This window comes from Ascaphus truei, unplaced genomic scaffold (genome assembly GCF_040206685.1).
Source record: "Ascaphus truei isolate aAscTru1 unplaced genomic scaffold, aAscTru1.hap1 HAP1_SCAFFOLD_446, whole genome shotgun sequence".
In the NCBI taxonomy this organism is placed as follows: domain Eukaryota; kingdom Metazoa; phylum Chordata; class Amphibia; order Anura; family Ascaphidae; genus Ascaphus; species Ascaphus truei.
In genome coordinates, this window is record NW_027456777.1 from 93,329 (window position 1) to 121,084 (window position 27,756).

At 46.4% G+C, this 27,756-nt stretch overlaps 1 protein-coding gene across 1 annotated transcript in view; it reads right to left on the reverse strand.

The window, feature by feature from the left end:
• The window catches only part of LOC142484861 (uncharacterized), a 61,031-nt gene that overhangs the window by 22,123 nt on the left and 11,152 nt on the right, over nt 1–27,756 (reverse strand). Inside the window, exons 2-6 of the mRNA XM_075584092.1 lie at nt 25,338–25,902; nt 24,941–25,054; nt 24,451–24,564; nt 22,259–22,372; nt 18,215–18,328 (exon numbers count right to left, since the gene is read on the reverse strand). Coding sequence (XP_075440207.1) covers nt 18,215–18,328; nt 22,259–22,372; nt 24,451–24,564; nt 24,941–25,054; nt 25,338–25,356 — 475 coding nt within the window. The 5' untranslated portion in view covers nt 25,357–25,902. The remainder of the gene's footprint in view (nt 1–18,214; nt 18,329–22,258; nt 22,373–24,450; nt 24,565–24,940; nt 25,055–25,337; nt 25,903–27,756) is intronic.

Consider the following 27,756-nt stretch of genomic DNA (forward strand, 5'->3'; position numbering starts at 1 on the left):
ACCTTGACAGCAGAACCGACTACCTCTCTATACATTTGCGATGTGAGTCCTTTTGTTGATGTCTCACTAAGACAGAGCCTTTCAAATGATGTCAGTGGGGGGGTGTGGGTTAAATTTATTATAGAAAGCTCTGATCTGAAGGTATCTATACAGCTCCGATTGTGGGATATTTTTATCTGAGTTGATTTGTGCAAATGGCAAAATTTTGTTGTTACCTTCCAGATCTCCAAGTCGTACTATACCCTTTCGTTTCCAAATTGCAAAGTTTGCCCTAACTAAGCCAGGAGCAAAAGATGGATTATCCCAGAGAGGCTTCATCAAGGTGATTTTGGTAGTTAGATTACATTTGAATTTAGTTGCCTCCCAGATCGACAACGAAATGGTCATTGAGGATAGCGGTGATGGTATAGCTTTCCTAGCTATTTTTGGGCTCCAAATTAAGTTACCTAGCTCCAATGGTGAGCAGGCAGCGCTCTCTAATGCTACCCAACGTCTCAAATCCGGGTTTGTGTTCCATTGAGAGATTTGGCATAATTGTGCCGCCTTGTAGTATGATAACAAGCAAGGTGCCGCTAGCCCCCCTTCAGCAGTTTGTCTCTGGAGGGTTTGTTTATTCAGCTTTTCTGCCGCCCCATATAAATTTGGAGATTGAAGATTGAAGGCTGAGGATCTCGTTCAATCGGAGGGGCACCGGGAGCGCTTGAAATAGATATAGGATTCATGGTAGTAATTTCATCTTCACGCTATTTATTTTACCAATCCAAGATATGTTACATTTTGACCAGCGACCTATAGCCACCCGTAGGGTCCTGATTAACCTGGGGTAGTTTGCCCGATAGACCGAATTATAATCTTTGGTAATATATATTCCGAGGTACTTAATTGCTTTATTCTGCCAATTGAAGTTAAAATTGATGGAGATAAAATTTTCTAAAGGTTTCGGTAAATTTATGTTTAGGGCTTCTGATTTAGGTTGGTTAATCTTGAGCCCTGAGATTTTATTAAATTGACCCAGCAACTCAAAGAGATTGGGAAGCAACTTCAGTGGCCTGGACAACACCAGGAGGACATCATCTGCATATAGGGCTAATTTATGTGTTTGGTTCCCAAACTCTAGGCCTGTAATATCCTTATGGTCACGAATCTGGGCCGCCAGCAGCTTTATATACAGGGCGAATAGGAGGGGCGAGAGGGGACAGCCTTGTCTTGTCCCACTTTTAATCTTGAAGGGATTGGAAGGGAAGCCCTGGTGTACCACCCTGGCTGCAGGGTTCGAGTAGAGAGCTAAGATGGCTGATGATATTTTTTCATCGAACCCAAATGTGCTCCATAATTCTGACCTTCACTGGTCTGATTGTCCGCCCAACAAATCCTCGACCACAACCGCCGGTTAAGTAATAAATCACAAAATTACAATTACAATGAATAAAAACTGGAATTGTGTGTGTTTTCTTACTGTGTACAATATCAATAGATTTGATAGGATTGGCATAGCAAGAAATACACATTTACCACATTTGAAATAATAAAAAAAAAAAAACATGTATTAAATTTGATTCATGAACACTGTCTGACCTGGAGGTAAATAAACTAGGCGAAAGATAGTTTGCCAAGGATTTAGCCTTTCTAAATGCAAATTTTGGTCCTGATTCAATTGACTTTTTATCAACTTTTTATTTTCTTCATTTTTGACATATACAGCAGTTTTAAGACATATTTTGACCCGTATTAACTTAGCCTGCCATATGTACCTACTCACACTGATACACATTAAACGTAGACTCGGGGGGGCGACACATTAGGGGCGAAAAGGTGGGGTAGGGGGGGTGGGGAGGGGGTTGACCCTTATTCCACAGCCTCTGGCTTTGCTTTGGACCTGTTCAGCTCTTACTGTTCAGCCCCGTTATGGGCGTTCCTATTTTTTCCTGCACATCCCGCGCCCGCTCTATCCCCTTTATATGGGGCTCTTACCGCCTGTACTCGCCTCTGGTATGCGTTATAGGAGAACTCACCTTACACTATTACAGCCAAATGGTGGCATTGCTCACCCCTACAATGTCAGTCTGCGCCAGCCAGGGGAACCAGACTTTTTGAAAATTTGAGCCAGTGTCATTGACCAAGCTTGTCAATTTCTCCATCTGGCAGACGAACCAAATTCTGTTCCGAATCTTTTCTAACGATAGGGTTGTGTTTTGCTTCCACAATGCTGCCGTCTCACACCTCACCGCCGTCGCAAAATGGGCGACCAATTTGTTTCCTGCTCTCGACAGGCCCTCTAGTGGCCTATTTAAAAGAAATAGCCAAGGATCTAGACTAATTTCGAGGCCCAAGATCCTCTTCAACCAACTCTGAATTTGTTCCCAGATCGGGCGTAATAGAGGGAAAGACCACAGCATGTGCAGCAGGTCCCCGGGCTCTCCACATTGTCTAGGACACAAGGGGGAGTAACCCGTGACAAATTTAGATAACCTAACTGGAGTGAGATACCACCTCATTAACACTTTATATGAGTTCTCCTTTAATGTCGTACAGATCGAGGTTTTTGCTATCGCCTCAAGTATGTCTGTCCAGTCCTCGTCCTCTAATGCCTCCCCTAGGTCTCTCTCCCATTGGATCATGTAGTCAAGTCATGGTCTGCTTCCATCTCCAGGATCGATCACCTCTTTGTACAGTCTAGATATAAGTCCCGGTGTGTTGTGCCCACGTGCACAGAGCGTTTCGAAATTCATCACTTTAGGACGGTTCGTGTATTTGGTGTAAAATGCCCGGATCTGGAGGTATCTAAAGAATTCTGTGTTTGGGATGCCTTTGTCAGCCTGAATTTGCGTGAATTTTTTAATAGTGATACTGCCTTCCAGATCCTTCAGCCTCCCGTACCCACTCTGTTTCCAGAGTATAAAGTGTCCCTCGTCCATCCCAGGAGCAAAATCAGGGTTACCGAATAATGGTGTCATCAGCGAGCTCCGTTTGGTTAAGGCGCATTTAAATTTGGTGGCTTCCCAGACCGCAAATGAGTGATTCATTGTGGACAGCAGTCTCGAGATCTTCTTTAATCTAGTTTTTGGGTACCAAATTAGGTTCTGAATGTCCAATGGGGCACACAGTTCACTCTCCAGCTCCACCCATCTACGTAGTTTTGGATCTGTGTGCCATTGAATAATTTGGCTCAATTGTGCCGCTCTGTAGTACGAGAACAAGCAAGGTACCGCCAGTCCGCCTGCTGTTTTGGGCTTTATCAGTGTTGTTGCTGGTATCCTAGCTTTCTTGTTGCTCCAAATAAATTTAAAGATCTGGGCCTGTATGTCTCTAATGTCTGCTCTATCTATGGGTATGGGGATTGTCTGGAAAAGGTATAGTAGTCTGGGCAGAAGGTTCATTTTAACGCCGTAAATTCTTCCAATCAAGGAGATACCGTATGATGCCCATTCCTTCAGTTCCCTTCTCAAAGATTGTAAGACTTTGTGATAATTTGCTTTATATAACAATCTAACGTCCTTTGTGAGATTAACTCCAGATATTTAATCACCTTGGGTTGCCAATTTAAATTGAAGTTAATCTCTATTAGTTTTTCGGTGGTTTTAGGGAGGTTCAGGTTCAGGCCTCCGATTTTGATTGGTTGATTTTAAACCCTGAAATCGAATTGAATTTATCCAGGTCTTCAAAGAAGTTGGGTAGAGAGACCAGGGGCCTTGACAATGTCAGGATAACATCGTCCGCATATAACGCGGTTTTGTACTCCTGAGATTGAATTTGGATTCCTGTGATGTCTTTATTGCTGCGTATATGGGCTGCTAGTGGTTCCATGCAGAGGAACAACAGGGGCGAGAGTGGGCAGCCCTGCCTTGTACCACTTTTAATTTGCAGCGAGTCCGACGGGTACCCCTGATGGATTACCCGCGCTGTTGGGTTTGTGTACAGCGCTTTGATTGCCCAAGTTACTATGTCCCCCATTCCAAACGTTGCAAGCGTGGCATCCAGGTAGGGCCAGTCAATTCTGTCAAAGCCTTTTTCCGCGTCTAAGCTTACTATTATTCCCGGGATCCTGTTGGCATTTATATATTCTATAGTATCAACTATCCTTCTAGTATTATCGGCCGCTTGCCTACCTGCGATAAAGCCAACTTGATCTGGGTGAATCAGCCTAGGCAGAATCGAACTCAATCTATTGATCAGTAATTTGGAGTAAATTTTAATATCTGAGTTAATCAAAGATATCGGCCGATAGTTTGGGCAATTGGTGAGGTCTTTGCCCTGTTTATGGATCACTGAGATGGACTCCTGCAGCATCATGTCTGAGAAGGAGCCCCCTGCTAGAATGTGGTTGAACATCCTCAGCAAGTGCGGGGATAGGATTCCTATATATTTTTTATAGTACAAATTAGAAAATCCGTCTGGGCCCGGAGCTTTTGCAGGTTTAAGGTTAGCAACTACTTCTTGTAGTTCCTCCGCTGTGAACTCCTTCCCAAGGAACTCTCGCTCCAACCTCGTTATTCTTGGCAGATCTGCTTCGGCTAAAAATTTACATAAAGCTTTACTTGTTTTAGCGTTGTGTCGAACCTTCTGGCCATCATATAACCCAGCGTAGTAAGCTCTAAACTCCTCAACTATGTGTTTGGGATTGGCTGCTAACTCTCCCGTTTTTGTCTTAATCACGTGGATTGTGTAGTTGTGTTTGTTGCGAATTTTCCTAGCTAGCATGGTATCTGGTTTGTTCGATTTTTCAAAAAAAATCCTCTTTGTCCAACTCAGTGCTTTCTCAGCCTGGGAAGTGAGGATGAGGTTAAGTTCTATTCTTACGTCCTTCAACTCCTTTAATGTTTCGGCTCTACCCGTTCGGGTATGCAGGATAGAGAGGTCATGGAGCTTCTCACGTAGCAGCTTTGTTTTAGCCTCCCTTGCCTTTTTCCTACCCGTTGCTATGTTAATCAGGACCCCTCGCATTGTGGCCTTGTGAGCCTCCCACAAGGTGACGTGGGACTCCACACTGCCGGTGTTGGTTTTAAAGAATTGTGAGATCTCATCTTTTATTTTTTGCGCGACCTCTGGGTTCTTGAGTAAAAACTCATTTAGTTTCCAATTTGCTCCCAGACAAGCCAGTTTAATCTGGGAGCACCTCAGCTCAATTGGTGCGTGATCTGACCATGAAATATCATGGATTCCTGAATAGGTGATCTGAGGGACCAATCTAGTTGACACCAAAAAGTAATCGATCCTACTGTAGCTGTCATGTGGGTGTGAATAGAATGTGTAACTTCGTTCCCCAGGGTGTTGTTCCCTCCATATGTCCACCACTTGATTATCTCTGATCCCCTGTCGGGGAGCTGTCACCCCTTCAGTTCTGTCTCTATGTCCCGTCTGTGTTCTGTCCATGCTCGGATCTAATCGTTTGTTAAAGTCCCCTGCAAGCACTATACTTGCTTCTGCCACCCTATTCAGTAGTGCAAAGAAAGATCGGAAGAATTGTGGGTCATTCTCACATGGGCCGTAGACTGATGCCAGGGTTAAACTACTGTTCTGTATTTTCCCTATCAGGATAAGGTATCTGCCCTCTACGTCTTTTTTAACTTTATCTATTTTGAATGGGAAACTATTATGGAATAGTATAGCTACCCCTTTTTTTTCTCCCTTGCTGATGCTAGATAAAACTGTCGGTAATGGCTGTCTAAAAACCTGGGGTTATGTCTGGCCCTGAAGTGGGTTTCCTGCAGAAACAGAACACCTATCTTTTTTTTCTTATATTAAGAGAATGCTATTCTCCGCTTCTGCGGGCTGTTGAAGCCTTTCACATTTTGTAACTCCCAATTTACAGGCATTGTGATGTGTGGGTAGGACTGCTTACCACATTCTGTGCTCTGGTCTGGATGACCTCACCGGTTGGTAGCTGATTCGCCTCTGGTCCGCTTATCTCCAGCCGGTCTATTGATCGGCGCTTGTGGGGGGTCAGGACAGGAGGAGGGGGGGAGACACTCACAGACACATACCAGGAAGACAAGACAACAGCAGATATAACAAACAGCATAAACAGCAGCTGTTTTGAGCTCTTTCCAGTCCTCGCGGATCTGAGCTCTTGCGCCCGGGGACTCCGTGTCCTTGCCTCCAACTCTCTATTCATACTCGCAAGGCTCCAGTTCTCTAGGAGTCCCACATTCCCCGGGACTTTCCCCACTGACCACGATGTTCCCTGACCAGTGGGGTCTAGGCCCATGCCTAATATCAGGGGAGCGGGGCTGCCGCCCATCTCCCGGCGCTCGCAACCATTATTATGTCCAAAACTAAATACTCAGTGTAACTGTAATTGTGTAGTCCTAACACCCAGCTAATCTGGTGAACCCCAACTTGTAACTGTGTACCCATTTCCCGAACTCTCCAACTTGTGTAGGTTAACTGGCTTGTTGTGCTATCTACTTTTTTAATCTAGTGTTTAACAAGCTCCCCCCCTTATCTCCATGCTATTCTTACCCTTCATCCGTTCCCTCTTATTCCCTACTCCCCCCCTTTCCTTTCCCTCCCCGCTAGCTATACTGCCTGGTGCTCTTTAATGTACCACCCCCTTTCTGTGTTTTCCTCCTCCCCCTCCTCTGGTGCGCGTTATCCTGAGTCCAGTTCCCTCCCCATCATCCTCCCTCCCCCACCATCCCCCCCGCATCGTAGGGCCAGGTCTCTCGGCCGAGGAGTTCGCGTACCTCTGCCTTGAGACCTCGCCGCTCCCCCTCTTCACTTCCTGGAGGATCTTCATCTTGCGTCATCTCTAGGCGCCCGGCCCCTGACTGACGTCAGTGCCTCTCGTCGCCAGTTCGGGTAGGTAGGACCGCCTCCGTCCTCCTCTCCTCCTGTGACTCCTCCTCTGCTCCCTCCCTTACCGCCAGCTGATCTCCGCAGCAGTTCTTTCGCACCCTTTGCAGAGCCGCCATGTTAGCCCGCGAAGAATCCCTGCTTCTTCCCTGGCTCCACGATCTTTCTTTAGGCAGTTTTGCGAGGCGCCATCTTTCTCCATTGTGGGTATTATCTTCTCGGATTGCAAACTTGCAGTTTCTCGGAGGGGTACCCCAAATACGTTCTTGTAGATGGCCAACTTGGAACAGCAAACAACTTTGAACTCTTATAACTGAGTTTATTTATTAACTTTTTTGTGTGCCCAGTACCTGTGGCATCGCAAGGGGTAACTTGCCACCCAATGTGCCAGGGGCGCTGGGAGTTCAACAAGGGGATATTAATGAAGATTCACAACTTCTCAACACAGACCTCAGGATTTATTTTTATTTCTGTCCTTCCTGTTCTCGGCCGCCCTGTTCACTCTTGTCCAGGTTGTATCTGTTGTCGGGCGCTTCTCCGTTTGCGGAGGGAGCGTTTCCTTCACTCCTAGGCTTTTCAGGAACTCTGCACCTTCCTCCAGATGCCGCAGATTATGAGCCTTGCCGTCCTTAATCACGAGAAGCCCAAACGTGAAGACCCATCTGTATCTTATTCACTTATCCCGCAGAACTTTCGTCAGGGGTTGAAGGGAACGTCTTTTATTTAGTGTAGTGGGGGAGATGTCCTGAAATACCGACAGTCTCACGCCATCGAATTGGAGTGTAGGGGACACTCTTGTGATTCTGCATAACTCATCTTTTATTTTAAAATAGTGTATTTGCAGGATCACGTCCCGCGGGGGGTTGTTTGGGAGAGGCTTTGCCCCCAAGGCACGATGACATCTGTCCAGCTGGAGTTCTGAAGGGGACTTATCTGGCAGCAGGGACCCCATCCACCTCCCCACGAAGTCCTCAACGTCCAGGACCTCCTCAGGTATGCCTCTCAGCCTTAAGTTGTTTCTTCTGTCCCTATTTTCTCCATCTTCCTGTTTATATTCCAAATCCAACAGTCTTTGCTTTATTTGTGCAAGTTCTTGTCCCGTGTGCTGATGACATTCCATAGAGATATCCATCTTTTGCTCTAGTTCGTGTGTGCGTTCCCCTATACCCTGGATGTCTTTGCGCAGCCCATCCATTTCGCTGCGGAAAAAGTCCTTTATGTCCCTCAGAAATTTCGACATGTCCTTCCGCAGGACTGGCTGCATTTCTGCTTCTTCTTCTGGGTCTCCCCGACCTTGCGTGGAGTCCGTATCGGAGCTTCCGGCCGCCGACATAGCTGTCTCTTCTCTGTGTTTCGCCTGGTCTGTATGCCAGAAGTAAGATTTCAGGTCTATTGATTTTCTTTTTGTGCTCTTTGTGTTCGCTCTCGTTATTGGCATCGCCGCCACTCCTGCGCTTCTTGGGGTGTACTTTGTGCTGTGTTTGGCCGGGTGTTTATTGTATTTATTTATTTAATTGCGCCGGGAACTGGCGGAGCCTTCAAACTAAGCCGCCATTCCCTGATCCGTCGCGCATGCGCCTCTCAATTGACTCTTTAAGGTCTTCCTCCAAGGTGAGTACTTCCTAATGTTTCTGGATTGAGCGGATTTGATCTATGCCGTGTAATAAACAGCGGATTGGACCCTTCGGGAGTGCCCTGGTCTCTCCTTGATTTAAACCCCCTGCCTAGAACCATTCAAACCATAAGACAGTAACTCAGGATGAGTACAGAGTTTGGCATTCATGTAAGCCTCCTCTGTATCCCTGTTCTGTAGCCCCTGACAGAAAATCTGTAAAAAATAATATGATGCAGAAAAAGATTAAAAACCCCAAAAATTAATGTGGATTCCCAGAGACCCGTAAAAAGATTAGCACACGACGGGGCAAAGGAGGTACCCATAGCCGTACCCCGTGTCTGCAAGTAAAACTGTGACTCAAATAAAAAATAATTGTGAGTCAATAAAAATGTGATGGAATCTAAAAGAAAAGTGCGAAGTGAAATAGATAATGAGGAGGACTGAAGGAAAAATGGAGTAGCCTTAATACCCTGGTCATGATCAATGAAGTATAACGACATAACGTCCATCGTAACTCATCTATAGTTCTTATGCCATTTAACAGCTTTTTAGCACATAACAGATCTGTAGGTCTCTCAAAAAGGATGGTAAATGTTTAACTATCGGTTGTAACAAACCCTTAACATATCGCCACAAACCATGTCCCAAAGATCCAATGCTTCCCACAATGGGCCGCCTTATTCTTTAATCTCCAGGACAACCACTCCTCAAACCCCAGCAGAATCCAATCCTCTGGCATCCTTCCTGATATTTTCAGTGACCATTCAATAGTGTACTGTGTAAGGAAAATTAAACCGCCCCTATCAAGCCCTAAAATTCTCCTCACTAGAACATTTAAAAACTTTAACCCACAACAGTTTCTGGATGACCTTACCAACTGCCCATGGCACAGAAATCGATTTAATGCCCCGGCCCTGATTCTGCGCTCGACTATTTCCAATCACAGTTCTTAAAACTCTGCGATACCCATGCTCCACTACGCAAAATAAGGGTACGGGGGGCCCACCTTCCATGGGTTACACCTGACCTTATAGCACTCTACCAGTTCAGGGATGCCTTGTGGAAAAGCTACAAAGTAACTGGCACTACCAAGGATCTCAATCACTACAGATGCCTGCGGAACATGTGCACAAGGCAAACAAGGCATGCAAAAGCACAATATTACTCTGACAATCTCCACCAGAATATATCAAACTCAGGTAACTTCTGGAAGGTTATCAACAATATATTCCAGCCTCCTAACCATCAACAACCAAGTAATATCACTAAGGGGGATATTACTCTGACAAACCCCACTGACATTGCAAATGCATTCAATGATTACTTTGTGGGGTGTGCCACTAACTTATTAGCGAAACGCAGCCCAAACCACAAACCTGAATCTCATCCTGGGAGTACCCCTACAGTCCCACCCCCTCCCAACACTGCCCACAATTTTCAATTTGGCCCAGTATCTGAAGAGGAGATTATACAAGCGCTCCTCAAACTAAAACTAAGCAGCCAATGTGGACCCGACTTACTACAATCTAGGTTCCTACGACTTGGTGCCCCAGCCATTGCCAAACCAATTGCGTCCATAGTCAACTCTATCCTGTCTGCAGGCCATATCCCTAAGACCTGGAACACTGCCAGAGTTGTCCTAATCTTCAAAAGTGGGGACAAAAACACTGTCTCAAACTACAGGCCAATCTCACTTCTATCCAAAGTCATGGAAAAATGTGTCCACTCCCAATTAAATGATCTCTATACCAAGACAAATTTCCCTAGCCAAATCCAATCTTGGTTTCGTCCCAAACACTCCACAGTATCTACCCTGCTAAAAGTTTGCAATGAAATCCAGTGTGGAATGGAACGGGGACAACTCACTTGTGCAGTATTCCTAGATTTTGCAAAGGCTTTTGACACAGTTGATCATGCTATCCTGCTTAACAAACTCCAGAGCTCTGGAATAGGGAAACATGCTTTAAACTGGTTTCAGTCCTACCTATCAGGAAGATCCGAACATGTGTCCATCTCAGGCTCTAACTCCAACCCCTTGGATATCAACCTGGGGTGTCCCGCAAGGCTCTGTTCTGGGGCCCCTACTCTTCTCAGAGTTCATTAATGATCTTCCCACAGCTTGTAAGGAAGCCTCAATACACATGTATGCAAATGACACAATCCTATATGAACACAGCCATAGCCTCTCTGACCTTCAACACGCTTCAGTCTGACTTTTTGAGACTCGAAAACTGGATTTCCCAAAACAAACTGTTTTTAAACACTGACAAGACTGTAACAATGGTATTTGGGACCAAGACTAAATTTGTAAAGCTTCCAGTGACTGAGCTCCTGATTAGAACCACCCTAACACCTGTCAATAGTTTTAAATACCTGGGCTTATGGTTTGGCTCCCACTTAACATTCGGGATGCACATTGATACCCTGACAACCAAGACCTATGCCAAACTAGGGGTACTTTACAGGAACAAATCCTCCCTAAGTCTCCTGGTCAGAAAGCGTATCGCACAGTAGATGCTAATGCCAATTATTGACTATGGAGACATAGTATATGGCTCGGCTCCTCAAACCCACCTTAGCAAACTTGACACCCTCTACAATTCAATTTCTTGTTTTGTTCTCCAATGCAACTACAATACACATCACTGCGAAATGCTCAAAGAACTAGATTGGCCAACACTAGAGTCTAGGCGCAAAGTTCACCTTTCCTGTCTCGCCTTTAAATTCTTCATGGGCAAGCTACCCAGCTACCTGAACAAGCTCCTCACCCCTACCACTTGCAGCACTTATCACCTGAGATCAGACTCGAAAAGACTATTCATGGTCCCAAGGCTCAACAAAGTATCCGGACGTTCCTCCTTCTCCTTCCGTGCACCCCAAAACTGGAACAACCTACCAGAGACTCTCACATCCACCACCAGTTTAAGTTCTTTCAAATCTAAGGCTGTCTCGCATTTTAACCTGGTCTGTAACTGTTTCATACGCTCATAATATATATTTTCTTTAACTGTGCACGCAATGTCTTGTATATAATGTATACCCTGTTCATTTATGTAACTGTACTTGTAACCATGTATTATTTGTTTTACTCTGTGCCCAGGACATACGTGAAAACGAGAGGTAACTATCAATGTATTACTTCCTGGTAAAATATTTTATAAATAAATAAACCACTGGGAAACCTGGCAACAAGAAAAGGAAAATCCATCATGTAAAGCTGGGAGTGGGGGCGCTTCTTGTGATTTCACCTCCTGATATTGGTATAATATAATACCTCTTGTAAAGAAATGTATTACTAGCCCTTCTGGCAGAAAATGACTTATGGCTGAAGATATATTATCTTCTTACCTGCTGGTGGTCATGTGATAGAAAACGAAAAAGGCGCTCCAAGGAGGAGGTGATGACAATAAATGTGCTAAATAATCTTAACTTAATAAAGTGAAAAACGTGATAAATACTGTGACTTAGTCCCAGGATATTAGGCAGCTTTCCGCCTGATTTAGGTCAGAAAGTGCAGGAATAGTGCAAAAGGATCCATGCCACAGCTTCACATTTACTCAGGCAGGTGGATGGAAAGACCAGGCCACAGTTTACAATGGGTCTAGTTCTCCCGCACCTGCTCTCCCAATTACAGAAACAGGTATATATGGCAGCAAGCCGTGCTGCTTCATTCTCTCTCCTAGAGCCTGGAGGCTGGGGGCACGCTGCTCCCCTGTATCCAGTTCGGGGAGGACGCCCCCATCATGACTTTCATTGTCTGGAAGAATTGCCTGTACTCTTGGGACGCTGTCCCCATCTATCAATTAAGCTATGCCTAAAGACTGGATATTATTGTGTATCTAGTGACCCTAAATGAGAGGGTATTGTTTAAGCTGGGGTACCAGGTTAGTTGGCTCGGCAACCGTTAGAGAGGCTGATACTACTGTATAGTTAGATCCCTAAAAAAAGAGAGAGATAGGTGTTACTTTTATGGTTTCTTTTGTTTCTTAAAGTGACGGTGTTTGAAATGTTTAGTGTCACTTATTTATTTATAAAACATTTTACCAGGAAGTAATGCATTGAGAGATACCTCTCGTTTTCAAGTATGTCTTGGGCATAGAGTTAAGACACTGATATGAGTAAACCGCTGGAGGTTAATGGCTGAGTGCCTCCAACATGTATCTATTGAATCTGCAGTCCCTTATTGGGATGAAATAAAACAGACAGAAGCCTGGAGTTACGCACTATACTGCTACCTCTTATTCTTGTGTTTTTTCTAAATAAACCCTAGAAGACTGTGTCGGTAAGAGCCCAGACAGATGTCAGCGCTACGCAAGGGTGGCGTTTGTCACTTATGGTGGAGAATGTGGGTCGACCCTTGTGACGAGGGAGGGGGGCTGGCCCGGTAGTAAAGGGGTTACACCCCAGCTGGCCACCCTTACCATCATGTGGGAGGCGAAGGGTTAACTGTAATAATGCTTATATGTGTTTTTATTCCCATGCCTCAGTACAATATGTGTTCCCCCTTTTGGTTGTATGTATTTCACTGGTTACATGTGTTTCTACCCCTACAGTGTAGGCACCAAGCACATACACTGGGATCAGGTCGGGAGGGAAAGGGTTAACAGTGTTTGTATGTTTATGGCACTTTGTTCCCCTTCCCGCCTTTTTACTTCCCATTTGCAGCCCTGTCCCATAGGTCGCCATTGGAGCTCCATAGCATGTTAAGTGTTTTTATGCCCCTACCTCAATACAAAATGTATGTCACTGATTACATGTGATTTTACCCCTACAGTGTATGCACCAAGCACATACACTGGGATCAGGTCGGGAGGGAAAGGGTTAATTGTGTTTGCATGTTTATGGCCCTTTGTTCCCCTTCCCGCCTTTTTAATCCCCATTTGCAGCCCTGTCCCATAGGTCGCCATGGAAGCTCCATGAAAGTCTATGGAGATTTCAAGGTCTTTGGCCCTATATCAAGAAAGACCAGCAGATGGTGCCCGAGAGGAGGAGCGGCGCTTCCCCATTGAAATAAACGGCGTAATGCATTTCAATGGGAAATACCTTGAGTCCGCTCTCCAGGAACTGAGTTTGCTACCGGCCAAACCGCAGTATCCGAAAATATTTACAACCTCAAAGAAAGAGCTTTGATCCATAAATTACTATGGGAACTTGGTCACGGTCAAGTTCAAACATAATAAAATTGTAACTTTGGTTCTGGGGCAGCTAGCGGTCCAATTCTTTTTGCCCCTAGCTCATAGGAACTCCCTTACTCGACCCCAACCGGGTCCGACGGGCAATGGCCACGAGAAAGGTTCGCAGCCGCCACGAGGGTCGCCGCCATTGACCACAATGCCGTGAAGAGCCGCTAACTTTTAAAACGCGAAGTGCGACAGTGTTAAAACCATTATCTCCGGTTCGGTAAGGACTAGAGGGCTGGGATCTGCCCACCATGCAATCACCGCTCCGGCATGATTGCATGGCAATTTCCAGTCCTCCCTGATCAACCGAACGGAGTATGGTTAACTGTTTAAAATTGTGTTTCTGCCATTGACTCCAATGGCGGAGAAATGCAATCTGTACAACTTGCGGTTTTAAAATCCATTATTGTATCTCCGGTTCGGTGGGTCACAGCGAGCTGAAACTTGGCCACCATGGAGAGTCCCCTCCGGCATGAGGGCATGGCAAGTTTTAGCCCACTCGGCCCAACCGAACGGAATATTTTTATGTATATAAAATATTGTAAGTTCAATGTATTTTATGCCTACAGTAAGCCAAAAATGTCAAACTAAAAGACCATTTTACTTAACAGATATTTATACATATATATTTAGGCACTGTACTGTGTATGAGTTTCACTGGATGTGCTAAAACTGAGCCCTGTCTGTGTTTTATGTTCTGTCTCTGGTTTTAAATATATATTGCCATGCTCAGTAGCACTCCTCTGTGACACACATATGCTTATATATATGTTGTGGTTATTTTGGGGGTTCAATAGGAGCTTGTTAGGTGTCCAGTTTGTTCTACTGTGTATGACTACATTTGCATTTGCAGGTTTATGGCCCTTTGACCCCTTTCCTGCCTTTTCAGGCTCAATTTTGCAGCCTGTCCATAGAAGCCCCATGCAAGTTAATGGAAATTTCAGTGGTTTGGGCCCGATATCATAGAAGACCTGCAAGTGACGCCCGATAGGAGAAGCGGAGCTTCCCCATTGAAAGTGACTGGAGTAATGTATTTCAATGGGATTCCTCGAAGCCGACCTCCAGGAACGAGCTGGCAGCCAGCCAGACCGCAAAACCGCAGAAGCGGATACAATGTCAATGAGGAGCTTTTATCACACAATTAGCGTGCGAACATAGCTTCGGTCAAGTTCACCACCAATTAGCATGGGAAACTTTTGTTCTAGGGCATTCCGAAATAAAATTCTTTTTGCCCCTAGCCCCTCACTCGACCCCAATCAGGTCCGACAATTAATGGCGACGAGAAAGGGTTGCGCCGGCCATGAGTCCAACCGTTGACCGCAATGGCGGAGGGAAGCCGCGTGGCTTTTAAAATCCAAGTATGAAACTGTGTAAACTGAAACCTCATAACTCTGGTTCCGTGGGGACCAGAGAGCTGGGATTTGGCCAGAATATAATCACTGTTCCGGCATGACTGCATGGCAATTTCCAGCCCTCTCCCCTCAACCAAACGGAGTATGGTTAACTGTGAAAAGTATGAGTTGCCCATTGACTCCAATAGTAGCGGAGGCCCTATTGATTCTTATGGCGGTAGAAGCCGCAAGGTAAACGGCTAAGTTAAAAACTGAAAAAAACTGAAGTCCATAACTCCGGTTCTGTGCGGAATAGAGAGCTGGGATTTGGCCACCACGTAATCCTCGTTCCGGCATGACTGCATGGCAAATATCAACCATCTCTGAGGAACAGGACGGTCAGGTAAATTGTTTAGTTTGGGTTTCTGCCATTGACATCAATGGCAGAGAAATGTAATTTCTGTAAATGTGCATTTAAAGTGTATTTCTGTAACTCCGGTTCGGTGGGTCCCAGCGAGCTGAAAATTGGCCACTGTGTAGAATCCCCTCCGTCATGAGGATCTGGCAATTTGTAGCCCGCTCGGCCCAGCCGAACGGATTATAATATAAATATAATTGTGGAAATGTACTATATTTGGTGTCTGGCATAAAAGCCCGGGAAGGATACCGGCTCTGCAGTATGTTTATGTTCAGGGGGCGACTGTAGGTCTACAACAGGCCCCCTGGTCAAAGGCTCCCCCACCTTGATTGTATATGCTGGGGCGGAGTAGAGCAGGACCTGAGTTGTTCTGTAGGTGTTATACATCACACCTTCAGACTGTCACGGGAGACTCCTGTGGCGGGTAGGATCTCGGTGGCCGGAACAGCAAGAGCGTAGTAGGGGCCACAATCAGAGGGTCCGAGGCAGGTGGCAGACAGTGCAGTCGGGTAACAAGCAGAGGTCAGCAACGAGGAGACTGGAACAGGACAGGGGAGCAGGGACAGGTCTGGGAGCAGGGGCTGAGAACGGGGAGCAGGGACTGAGACCAGGAAATAAACAGGGACAAGCCAGATTACCAGCAAGGGCCTTTACTAAGAACAGAATCAATATACAGGAACAGGTCAGGATCAAAGACAGAGGCATAGGAGTCTGTCTTGAAACAAAGGCAAGGGAACAAACAGGAAGCCGAGCTATAAGACAGAGAGAGGAGCAACAAGAAGACAGACACGCAGACAGAGGAACCAGAAGACAGCAGCACACCCAGTGGACAAAGAAGAACTATGGCTAGGCAGGAGGTCTAGGCGACCCTGACACAGACAAAGGTTTTCCTGCCCAAAGCAGACTAGGGGACACCGGTCTGTTGGGAAGAGGGCTAGGGAAATGAGCCCGATTAGAATGCCCACCCCTGGGGGCAGGTATTCCTTTGCTTCCAACGTGAGGTGGCAAAGGGTAATTGGGTAGAGGTAATTGATAACCAATACCTGGCACCCAATGCTATGGTATAGTGCTTAAGTCCTATATAACCGATTGTAAGCTCTATGCCCATTGTCTTCGATCATGTCTTCATTTTTTATCCTGTGTTGATGAATGAATTGCTAATCCAGATTACTTCATTGCCCCATCTAACGTAAGTGTCCATATTCTCTATGTAATTTGTATAATCTTATGTGTTCACCTTTTTCAAGGAATAAACTTAATTTATCATATCTTAGCCTATTCGATTCAACTCAGTGATATTTTTATTTGTGTGTATTATTATAACCCTGGACAAGCCCAGTGTTCTTCGTTAATCTACCTGACTGATACCTGATGCCTGATGAACTGCTAACCTGAAACCTGGTTATTTCATTGGCCCTTCCCTAAGTGTATATATTCCGTTTTTTATTTGTCCAACATTGTGTGTCCACCTGTCTTTTAAGGAATAAAATCTCTTTATTATATCACAGTCATATTCAATTCAAGTTTATTTGGTGTATATTATAACCCTGTGGCTACAACACCAATCTCAGTGTGTTTGCAAATAAATGCGGGGGTTTAAAATGGCCGCCCAGCCAAAGTAAAGTACAGACTGAGTAAAGTCTGTCCTACTGTTTATGACTACCAGTTCTGCATACAGCATACACAGGGAAGTGTGTGAAAAGTATTGACGCAATAGCACCCCCAGAGGTCAGGGTGAAGAATACACCTGAAAGTGGAAAAATGGAGGAAAAAATGTGTTTAATGCGTCATGTGTCTGAACACATAAAGTTGTGTCCTGTCAGGAATGAGCGTCTGAGTACCCAGTGTGTCCCCGCAGAGCAGTATGAGAGGGAGCACGAGAGGGTCCAGAAACTGAAGAATGAGCCAGAAGAGCAGAGACGCTGCTCCATCCCCAACAGTCAGGAAGACCAGGAGAAAGAAACCTGGGAAAGACAAGCTGATGGGACCCTAGCAACGAGATTTGTAGAGGCCCTAGACGTAATGAAGGCAGAGTTCCTAAACGTAATGAGGGATGTGTTCATGCACACAGAGCCAGCGCCAGGAAGAGATGGAGGCTCTGAGAGCAGAATTGCGAGATGTACGCAAGGAAAATAATTCTCTCACGAGTGGACTAAACGTATTGAAAAGGGAGAAAAGCATTCAAATAATTCAGAAGCACTGCAAAGCTCTTATCCAAAGGAAGAAGGGAAAGAGAAAATGATCGGCGTATACGCGCCTCAACTATCGTCCTACAGGCTGCCTACAGAGGGATGAAAACTCGTCAGTTTAATCATCTAGTTCTCCCTCACCTGCTATCCTAATAAAGGAACAAGTATGTATGGCAGCTAGGTTTGCTGCTTCATTTTCTCTCCTAGAGCCTGGAGGCTGGGGGCATGCTGCTACGCTGTATGCAGTACAGGGAGGACGCCCCCATCATGACTTTCACTGTCCGGAAGAATTGCCGGGACTCTTGGGACGCTGTCCCAATCTATCAGTTAAGCTATGTCTAAAGACTGTGGCTATTAATGTGTATCTAATGACCCTAAATGAGAGGGTATTGTTAAGCTGGGGAACCAGGTTAGTTAGGGAAGGGTCCCTTGAATTTGTTTTCAAAAAATGCGTTTTATCGCATCTATTGATGGTCAGATACCCATAACTCTGCATTTCCAACCTTTATACGTGTCTGAGAGCCATATTGCACTTCTAACCCTGCTGCATGTGGCTTGTCCCAGAACACCCAGCAGGCTTGGGGACTTCCTATGAGAGGCAATCAACCATGAATATTCACTAAATGTGACCATGTGTCTTGTAACAAGATAACATCCCTTTGTGCAGACAAAGGGGAAAAAGTACGCACCAGAGACAGGAAATGGAACAGTTTCACTCTTTATTGGGGTCAGATGTTCCTCAGTGTTCGGTTCTTCTTTCTCCGACTTAATCTCTAAACTCTCCGGTACAACCACTGGGAAACCTGGCAATAAGAAAAGGGAAACCCATCATGTAAAGCTGGGAGTGGGGGCGCTTCTTGTGATATCAGTATACAGAAATACTCTATACTGATTCCTATGGGGGAGGGGTGAAGGGATTGATTTTACTTTGTTATTAACCCTTTGAGTGCTGAAGTAGTATTTACCCCCGAGTGCTGAAAACATTTTGGAGCTACCAATGTTCAAACCTCAATAACAATAATATCCTCAATATAACCTTAGATAAAATCATTTTTTTCATTAGGACATCTTATAATTGTATGCACGCTTTAATATAATTTCCCAAAATATTGTTTCCCAATATTTGTTTCCCAAAATAGTCTGACAGCTGAAGCCATTAAGATTTTTTGGGTGGGATGTTACATAGGGTGAAAATTGGACCAGCCACACAGCTGATCCCTATGGGGTTGGTGAGTTTTTAGGGAGTTTTTAAACATCTGAAAATTGGGGTAGAGTCTGATGGTATGCGGTGGGGCATTCCAGAGAGAGGGGGCAGCATGGGAGAAGTCTAGCAGGCGGGAGTTAGAGGAGGTACTAAGGTGGATGTCATGGGAAGAAAGTAGGGGGAGTTTAGGTATATATTGGTGGATGAGGGCTGAAATGTCAGGAGGGGGCAGTGTTTGAGGCCTTTGTAAGTCATTAAAAGGGTTATAAATTAATTCTAGAAGACAGTGTAGGAATATGCATAGTGGAGTGTAAGAAGTGGGGTGGTGAGCGAGGTAGATGAGTCGAGCAGCAACATTTTGGATGGATTAGAGTTGGGATAGGTGGATAAGGGGAATGTCAACTAAAAAAAGATTGCAGTAATCGAGGCAGGACATGATGAATGAGTGGATTAGGATTTTAGTTTCATCATAAGCGAGAAAAGGGCGTATCTTGACAATATTTCGAAGGTGGAGATGGCAGGATTGAATGAGGGACTGAATGAGGAATGAAGGAGAGATCAGAGTCAAAGATGACCCCTACACAGCAGGCTTGAGGTATTGAGGAGATTGTGGCATTATTGAAAGTGGGGGAGAGTGTCGGTATAGCGCAGGCAACGGAAGGGGGAAAGATTATTAAATCTGTTTTGGACATTTTAAGCTTCAAGTAGCGGTGAGACATTCAGGAGGAGATTGCAAGACATTCAGGAGGAGATTACAGAGAGACAGTTGGAGACACGGGACAGGAGAGAGTATATATTGCACATTTATTGCCAATAAACCGACGTGACGTTTCGGCCTCACAGGGCCTTTCTCAAGAGTTAATGGCATAAGCTTTAAAGTCCATAAAGTCCTGTTAAATAAACCCATCACCAGGTGTCCGTCGTTGATCTTTCGTATCGTCATCTATTCCCTCATGATTACCAGGTCACTCCCGTGTCACTGCTATTTAGGCTCAGCCTCTTCCACCAGGAAGTTGGCCAAGCATAACCCTTGTGACGTGTGCTAGTCACATTCACTGTTGCCTCACCTTGTCCTGCATTGCCTTGTTTCCATCTACTATCCAATCCTCGACCTTGGCTTGCCTTCAACTATCCTACATGCTCCTACCCTGACCTGGCTATCCACGACTACGAACCTGCACACCGGATGCAATCTCGCGTCTCTAGGTTGGTGCTTTCTAATCCCCACCTCGGCCTTGCGGTCCTGTCTGGTTTGTGGCAAGCATCCATTACAGACGTGGGCCAATGGAGTGCATAATGTTCAAGAGAAGGGAGTGATCAACAGTGTCGAAACTAGCAGAGATCCAGGAGAATTAGAACGGAGCACTGACCCTAAGACTTAGCTGTGAGTAGGTCTGTGACAGGGTGGATTCGCCATCTGATAGTTATGCATGGGAGATGTATGTTTAAAGGTTGAGCACAGCACCGATCAGGTAAATCTCAGTCTGAGAACTGGCTGATTTGATTAACCTGCTCACCTGGCTCATTAAAGTGTCTTAAAAGTCTGTAGCTCTCAGTGCTCTGGGGTCCTGTCTGAGCCAGAGAGACCCCACGCTGAAACTCTGGGGGGAGAAGACTGCACCAAAGGTCTGTTTATATGGGAACTCTTGCTCCTGTGTATCATGGACTTGACTAGCCCTTGCTGGGGAAAAGGGAAAATCCCGCCTCAACGACTTATGTTTTTGTTAACCGTTTATATGCTGAAGATACGCTCTGTTTTGCTCCACCTTCTTTGAGGCTAAATAAAAAGCCTATATTCAGACAAACACACGTGTCGTTGCGTTGTCCCTTGAAACGGGTCGCTGGCCACTTGCTAGTGCTGTCTTAGTGGAGTGTAGAGGAGAGTGATACAAATTAATTATGGTAGAATTCAGTGAATGTTCTTTCCACACTTTTGGAATCCTGATTGTCGGGAATATACGACAATGTACAAAAAAGAAAAACTGATTCAGTCTACACCTTGGCGGTTTAAATTACAATAAGAAAACCGCGTTGAAGAAGCGTACATTGACATTATAAAGAACATTTACACTGGCGACACACTTTATTCGAGCTCGGCTAGTCCCACGAATTCGGGTATACCCGGGTGTATTGAGGTTTGTGACTTTTTTCTGCCCGAGTGCATTGGGTTATTTTCCAGGCAGGGATTGAAGCATTTTATTCCCGCTGGCTGCAATACTGCACAGTATATATATATATATATACTGCATTACAATTCATGAATTTATGCCATCTGGTAGACACGCGAAGCATTGCAGCCTATTAAATCCTAATCATTATCATTTAACAGATCAGCCGCCCATCAGCCAGGCATGAACCCAGGCTGGGAAGGCAAACGCAACGGGGCTTGTCAGAGGTGAGGAGCGGCGCATTCCAGGTATCTGCCAGGTACATACTGGGTATTTGCTCGAATAAAGTGTGTCGGTGCAGTACGAGAATGCCACATTAGCCATTAGATTACATGAAGATACAAGCAAAATAAGGATCAGCGAGGGAGTGTGACAGGGAGACATCGGGCTACCCAAACATTCCGGAGCAGCACGAAGAATTGTTTAGGACATTCAATTGGGGGAAAAAAGGAATTAAAATCAAATATGAATATTTCAGTTACCTAGCATTTGCAGATTATATTGTTATTTTGGCAACAGCAACACTTCACCCTCTATGGCAGAGGAAAAAGAGTCAAGGAAGGCAGGTTTGAGATTTAGGAAGAAGAGGTGTTGAACATGAGGACGATAAAGAGGAGAGGTCTTCACAAATAGAATCCACCACCTTGAAAAGGTCGGCAAATTCCTGAGGTAAAATGGAGGATCAAAAAGCAGCTAACAGATGTTGGTCTGAGTAGATCGTTAAATACCAAGAGGCAGTGGGGGTTAGATTTGCAAGTGTTTATTAGTGAAGAAAGGTAATTTTGTTTTGGGTGAGAGTGGCAGAGAATAAGTGGGGCCTGTACAGCATGAGTGAAAGATATGGCAGAATTGTAGTTCATTGGGGAGAACTATGCCAGGGGTCTATAGAAGAGAGAAGCGGAGGAGAGCAACGTGGAGTTGGGAGACGTTAGCTTAATGAAAGGCCAGTCTCTGCAAAACTGCGGGGTAAATGGAGAAGAAAAGGAGAATTGAGAGAGCGTAAAGGAGGTGAGGTGATGTCAGGAGGAGGAAAATAGAGAAATTAGAGAGAGAAGCTTCTGGATTATCCTCACATTTATGGTATAAGAGGACAGGCAGAATACACAGGCTAAACAGTGGAAGGTGCCCTTGAGAAATTGTTTTGCTTTTTCCAAATGCGCCTCATCGCATCCACAGATTGTCAGAGACCCCTAACTCTACACTCCCAACCTTTATACTTGTTTTAAGAGAGAACCATATTGCACTACTAACTCTGCTGCATGTCCCAGAACACCCAGCAGGCCTGGGGACTTCCTATGAGAGGCAATTAACCTTTCAGCTAAATAACCTTTGTCTATACAAAAGGATGTTAAAGTACTCACCTGTGACGGTAAATGTAACTATGTCACTCTTTATTGGGGTCAGATGTTCCTCAGTGTTCGGTTCTTCCTTCTCCGACTTAATCTCTAACCTCTCCGGTACAATCACTGGGAAACCTGGCAATAAGAAAAGGAAAATCCATCATGTAAAGCTGGGAGTGGGGGCGCTTCTTGTGATATCAGTATACAGAAATACTCTATACTGATTCCTATGGGGGAGGAGTGAAGTGATTGATTTTACTTTATTAACTCTTTGAGTGCTGAAGATGTTTTTACCCCCGAGTGCTGAAACATTTGAGCTACCTATGTTCAAACCTCAATAACAATAATATTCCCAATGTAACCTTAGACAATTTTTTTTTTATTAGAAATGTATTACTAGCTTTTTTGGCAGAACATAACAGAGGTGAAGATATATTATCTTCTTACCTGCTGATGGTTCTATAGGAAAATAAGATTAGTTTGGGTGTTTGACTCTCATAACTGCCAAATAATCAGATATTCCCCCCTTGCATATTCCAAAGACACTAAATTATCTCCTCTACTCACTTAACAAGCGTGGATCCATGCTGGGAGTGGGCAGTGCTGCTCTGGGAGGTGCTGGGAGTGGGCAGCACTGCTCTGGGAGGTGCTGGGAGTGGGCAGCGCTGCTCTGGGAGGTTCTGGCAGTGAGCAATTCTGCTCTAGAGGTGCTGGCAGTGGGGAGTGCTGCTCTGGAGGTGCTGGCAGTGGGCAGTGCTGCTCTGGGAGGTGCTGGCAGTGGGCATCGCTGCTCTGGGAGTTGCTGGCAGTGGGCAGCGCTGCTCTGGGAGGTGCCGGCAGTGGGCAGTGCTGCTCTGGGAGGTGCCGGCAGTGGGCAGTGCTGCTCTGGGAGGTGCCGGCAGTGGGCAGTGCTGCTCTGGAGGTGCTGGCAGTGGGCAGTGCTGCTCTGGAGGTGCTGGCAGTGGGCAGTGCTGCTCTGTAGGTGCTGGCAGTGGGCAGTGCTGCTCTGGAGGTGCTGGCAGTGGGCAGTGCTGCTCTGGAGGTGCTGGCAGTGGGCAGTGCTGCTCTGGAGGTGCTGGCAGTGGGCAGCGCTGCTCTGGAGGTGCTGGCAGTGGGCAGTGCTGCTCTGGGAGGTGCTGGCAGTGGGCAGCGCTGCTCTGGGAGGTGCTGGCAGTGGGCAGTGCTGCTCTGGAGGTGCTGGCAGTGGGCAGCGCTGCTCTGGGAGGTGCTGGCAGTGGGCAGCGCTGCTCTGGGAGGTGCTGGCAGTGGGCAGTGCTGCTCTGTAGGTGCTGGCAGTGGGCAGTGCTGCTCTGGAGGTGCTGGCAGTGGGCAGTGCTGCTCTGGAGGTGCTGGCAGTGGGCAGCGCTGCTCTGGGAAGTGCTGGCAGTGGGCAGCGCTGCTCTGGGAGGTGCTGGCAGTGGGCAGTGCTACTCTGGAGGTGCTGGCAGTGGGCAGTGCTGCTCTGGGAGGTGCTGGCAGTGGGCAGCGCTGCTCTGGGAGGTGCTGGCAGTGGGCACTGCTGCTCTGGAGGTGCTGGCAGTGGGCAGTGCTGCTCTGGAGGTGCTGGCAGTGGGCAGCGCTGCTCTGGGAGGTGCTGGCAGTGGGCAGCACTGCTCTGGGAGGTGCTGACAGTGGGCAGCACTGCTCTGGGAGGTGCTGGCAGTGGGCAGTGCTGCTCTGGAGGTGCTGGCAGTGGGCAGCGCAGCTCTGGAGGTGCTGGCAGTGGGCAGCGCTGCTCTGGAGGTGCTGGCAGTGGGCAGCGCTGCTCTGGAGAAGCTGGCAGTGGGCAGCGCTGCTCTGGAGAAGCTGGCAGTGGGCAGCGCTGCTCTGGAGGTGCTGGCAGTGGGCAGCGCTGCTCTGGGAGGTGCTGGCAGTGGGCAGCGCTGCTCTGGAGGTGCTGGCAGTGGGCAGCGCTGCTCTGGAGGTGCTGGCAGTGGGCAGCCCTGCTCTGGAGGTGCTGGCAGTGGGCAGCCCTGCTCTGGAGGTGCTGGCAGTGGGCAGCCCTGCTCTGGAGGTGCTGGCAGTGGGCAGCGCTGCTCTGGAGGTGCGGGTAGTGGGCAGCGCTGCTCTGGAGGTGCTGGCAGTGGGCAGCGCTGCTCTGGAGGTGCTGGCAGTGAGCAGTGCTGCTCTGGAGGTGCTGGCAGTGGGCAGCGCTGCTCTGGAGGTGACAAGATAACACCCCTTTGTGCAGACAAAGGAGAAAAGGTACTCACCAGAGACAGGAAATACATCTATTTCTTCCTTTATTGGGGTCAGATGTTCCTCTGTGTCGGTCTCTTCTTTCTCTGACTTAATCTCTAAACTCTCCGGTACAACCACTTGGAAACCTGGCAATAAGAAAAGGGAAATCCATCATGTAAAGCTGGGAGTGGGGGCGCTTCTTGTGATATCAGTATACAGAAATACTCTATACTGATCCCTATGGGGGAGGGGTGAAGGGATTGATTTTACTTTGTTATTAAACCTTTGAGTGCTGAAGTAGTATTTACCCCCGAGTGCTGAAAACATTTTGGAGCTACCAATGTTCAAACCTCAATAACAATAATATCCTCAATATAACCTTAGATAAATCATTTTTTTCATTAGGACAGGTATCTTATAATTGTATGCACGCTTTAATATTATTTACCAAAATATTGTACCCATTTCAGTCCATTTTTAAACAGACTGAATACAGATAAGTGAGGATGTAAGTGTACTTACCACAAACAGGAAATGCATCTATTTCTTCCTTTATTGGGGTCAGATGTTCCTCTGTGTCTGTCTCTTCTTTCTCTGACTTAATCTCTAACCTCTCCGATACAATCACTGGGAAATCTGGCAATAAGAAAAGGAAAACCCATCATGTAAAGCTGGGAGTGGGGGCGCTTCTTGTGCTTTCACCTCTGATATTGGTATAATATAATACCTCTTGTAAAGAAATGTATTACTAGCCCTTCTGGCAGAACATGACAGAGGTGAAGATATATTATCTTCTTACCTGCTGATAGTTCTATAGGAAAATAAGATTAGTTTGGGTGTTTGACTCACATAACTGCCAAATAATCAGATATTCCCCCCTTGCATATTCCAAAGACACTAAAATATCTCCTCTACTCACTTATCAAGCGTGGATCCATGCTGGGAGTGGGCAGTGCTGCTCTGGGAGGTGCGGGCAGTGGTGCTCTGGAGGTGCGGGCAGTGGGCAGCGCTGCTCTGGAGGTGCGGGCAGTGGGCAGTGCTGCTCTGGGAGGTGTTGGCAGTGGGCAGTGGTCCTCTGGAGGTGCTGGCAGTGGGCAGTGCCACTCTGGGAGGTGCTGGGAGTGGGCAGCACTGCTCTGGAGGTGCTGGCAGTGGGCAGCGCTGCTCTGGGAGGTGCTGGCAGTGGGCAGCGGTCCTCTGGGAGGTGCTGGCAGTGGGCAGTGGTCCTCTGGGAGGTGCTGGCAGTGGGCAGTGGTCCTCTGGGAGGTGCTGGCAGTGGGCAGTGGTCCTCTGGGAGGTGCTGGCAGTGGGCAGTGGTCCTCTGGGAGGTGCTGGCAGTGGGCAGTGGTCCTCTGGGAGGTGCTGACAGTGGGCAGTGGTCCTCTGGGAGGTGCTGGCAGTGGGCAGTGGTCCTCTGGGAGGTGCTGGCAGTGGGCAGTGGTCCTCTGGAGGTTAATCCATATGTGTTGGGTTTTAGAATGTGCCTGTATATAAAACAAAATTGGAATGATCAGTTTTTTTTTGGACAAATATACAGCATTTAGTATCAGCTCTTTCATACCTAAATCATTAACTCCAAAGGAGTCGGAGAAGACAGGGGCACCAAAAAACACACATGGTCCATCCGCAAACAGGCACTTAATTTCAAACACTGCAAAACTTTAATGGCTCAGGATTGTGTCACAACAGAACCATCTAGAAAAGTATAAAGAGTCGGAGATTAGCAGCCAAAAGACCAGTAAAGTCCTCATCGTGTAACATAGTAACATACTGTACTGTTCCATAGTATGAATAAAAAGCAGATACTGTACATGAGTGAGACTTTGATAAATGCTCCCGATACTCTCTCAGGTCCAGCAGTTCTGCTCCATACTGACACAGCCTCACTTTCCTATTTCATACGGTGAGAAGTGGGTAATGCAGAGGAACCAGTGCAGTAACTTCCCCTCACCCCACCATAATAAATAGGGGGGTTTGATCCCTCACACCCTCATTAATTTGTTCCTCGATCACCTCCAGTTTCTCACATTCAGCACGTTTGTACCTGGCAGGACATGCTTATATAAAGGAATGCCTGGGGAAACACTGACATTTTACTCACTGATTATTTATTTTCCCCTGGTCTCTCAATGTCAGCACATGACATGAGGGAATAGGCTCTGCCCATCTGAAGGTAGGACACGGACTTCTGACCTGCTCACACCCTTATAAGCCCGTCCTATTGTGAAGGTAATAAAGTATTATAAGAAACTATTCGTCCATTTTGTATGCATTCCGCCATATTGAATCTGCTTTAACTGCAAGGCTTGGAAATAACGCAGTATGTTTTTATATAAGCTAATAAGTCTCTCTCTCTCTCTGAGGTGAATCGAAACTCAACCAGGAGCCTTTTTTGCTAACTCTCGGTTTCCTGTGAATTCAGCTGGTCTACAGAGAATCGAAACTGAAACTTATGGTTTACAGAGAATCGAAACTGAAACTTATGGTTTACAGAGAATCGAAACTGAAACTTATTGTCTGCTATATATATTCTGTAATACATATACTCGGCACGTCAGTCTGAACTACGGAGCCTGAGGGAACTGATACATGACTCTGTGTCATTTATTGGGATCCGGGGTGCACCCAGGCTTGTGTTATACTAATTTGGCAATCCACATCTGAGCAGAGACCCTGACATGAGAAGGGAACCTCAACATTTGGCGTAGTCGGCAGGATCCTTGTGAAGGGACACCGGAACAATCCTGGACCCGTCTCTATCCACGGACGACCGTCCCCTGGCCGGACTGATTGAGGCCTGATCAACCTCTAAGGACAAGGTAAGATATATTCAGAATATATTTTCACCGAACTCCTGTCAGTCTGTTCAGGTTGGCGATCTCTTGGTTGACGGTAACAGTATTGTTAATCTATACAAGACCATAGAGTCCGGTGGTTCCCGCCAAGGATTTATATAGTTTGCAAGGTCTTGTGACTGCCAGATGTGTGGTTTATATGTATGCTTGTAGTCATAGGGGTTACGGAATCAAATGTAGAAAATAGAAACAAGGGGAAGAGTCTAGTGATATCTATTGTTAGATAATAATAGGACCGTCCATACAGGTGACGGTCCGGGGAGTGTCTGCGCACCTTTCCGTCTAGGTCAATTTATCACTGAGACTCAAGAATCCCGGTACCGCCTGGTAGTGGCGCAGGTTCATACGAGGTTGTTTTAGAAGATAGACAATGTTCTCGAGGTTATTCACAAACGGTGCCCCCTGGCACCAAAGATTCCGTAACTCTTGTGGCAGAAAGAGAGGGCAAAAAATACACGAAGAAATGTAAATTGTTATTCAAAC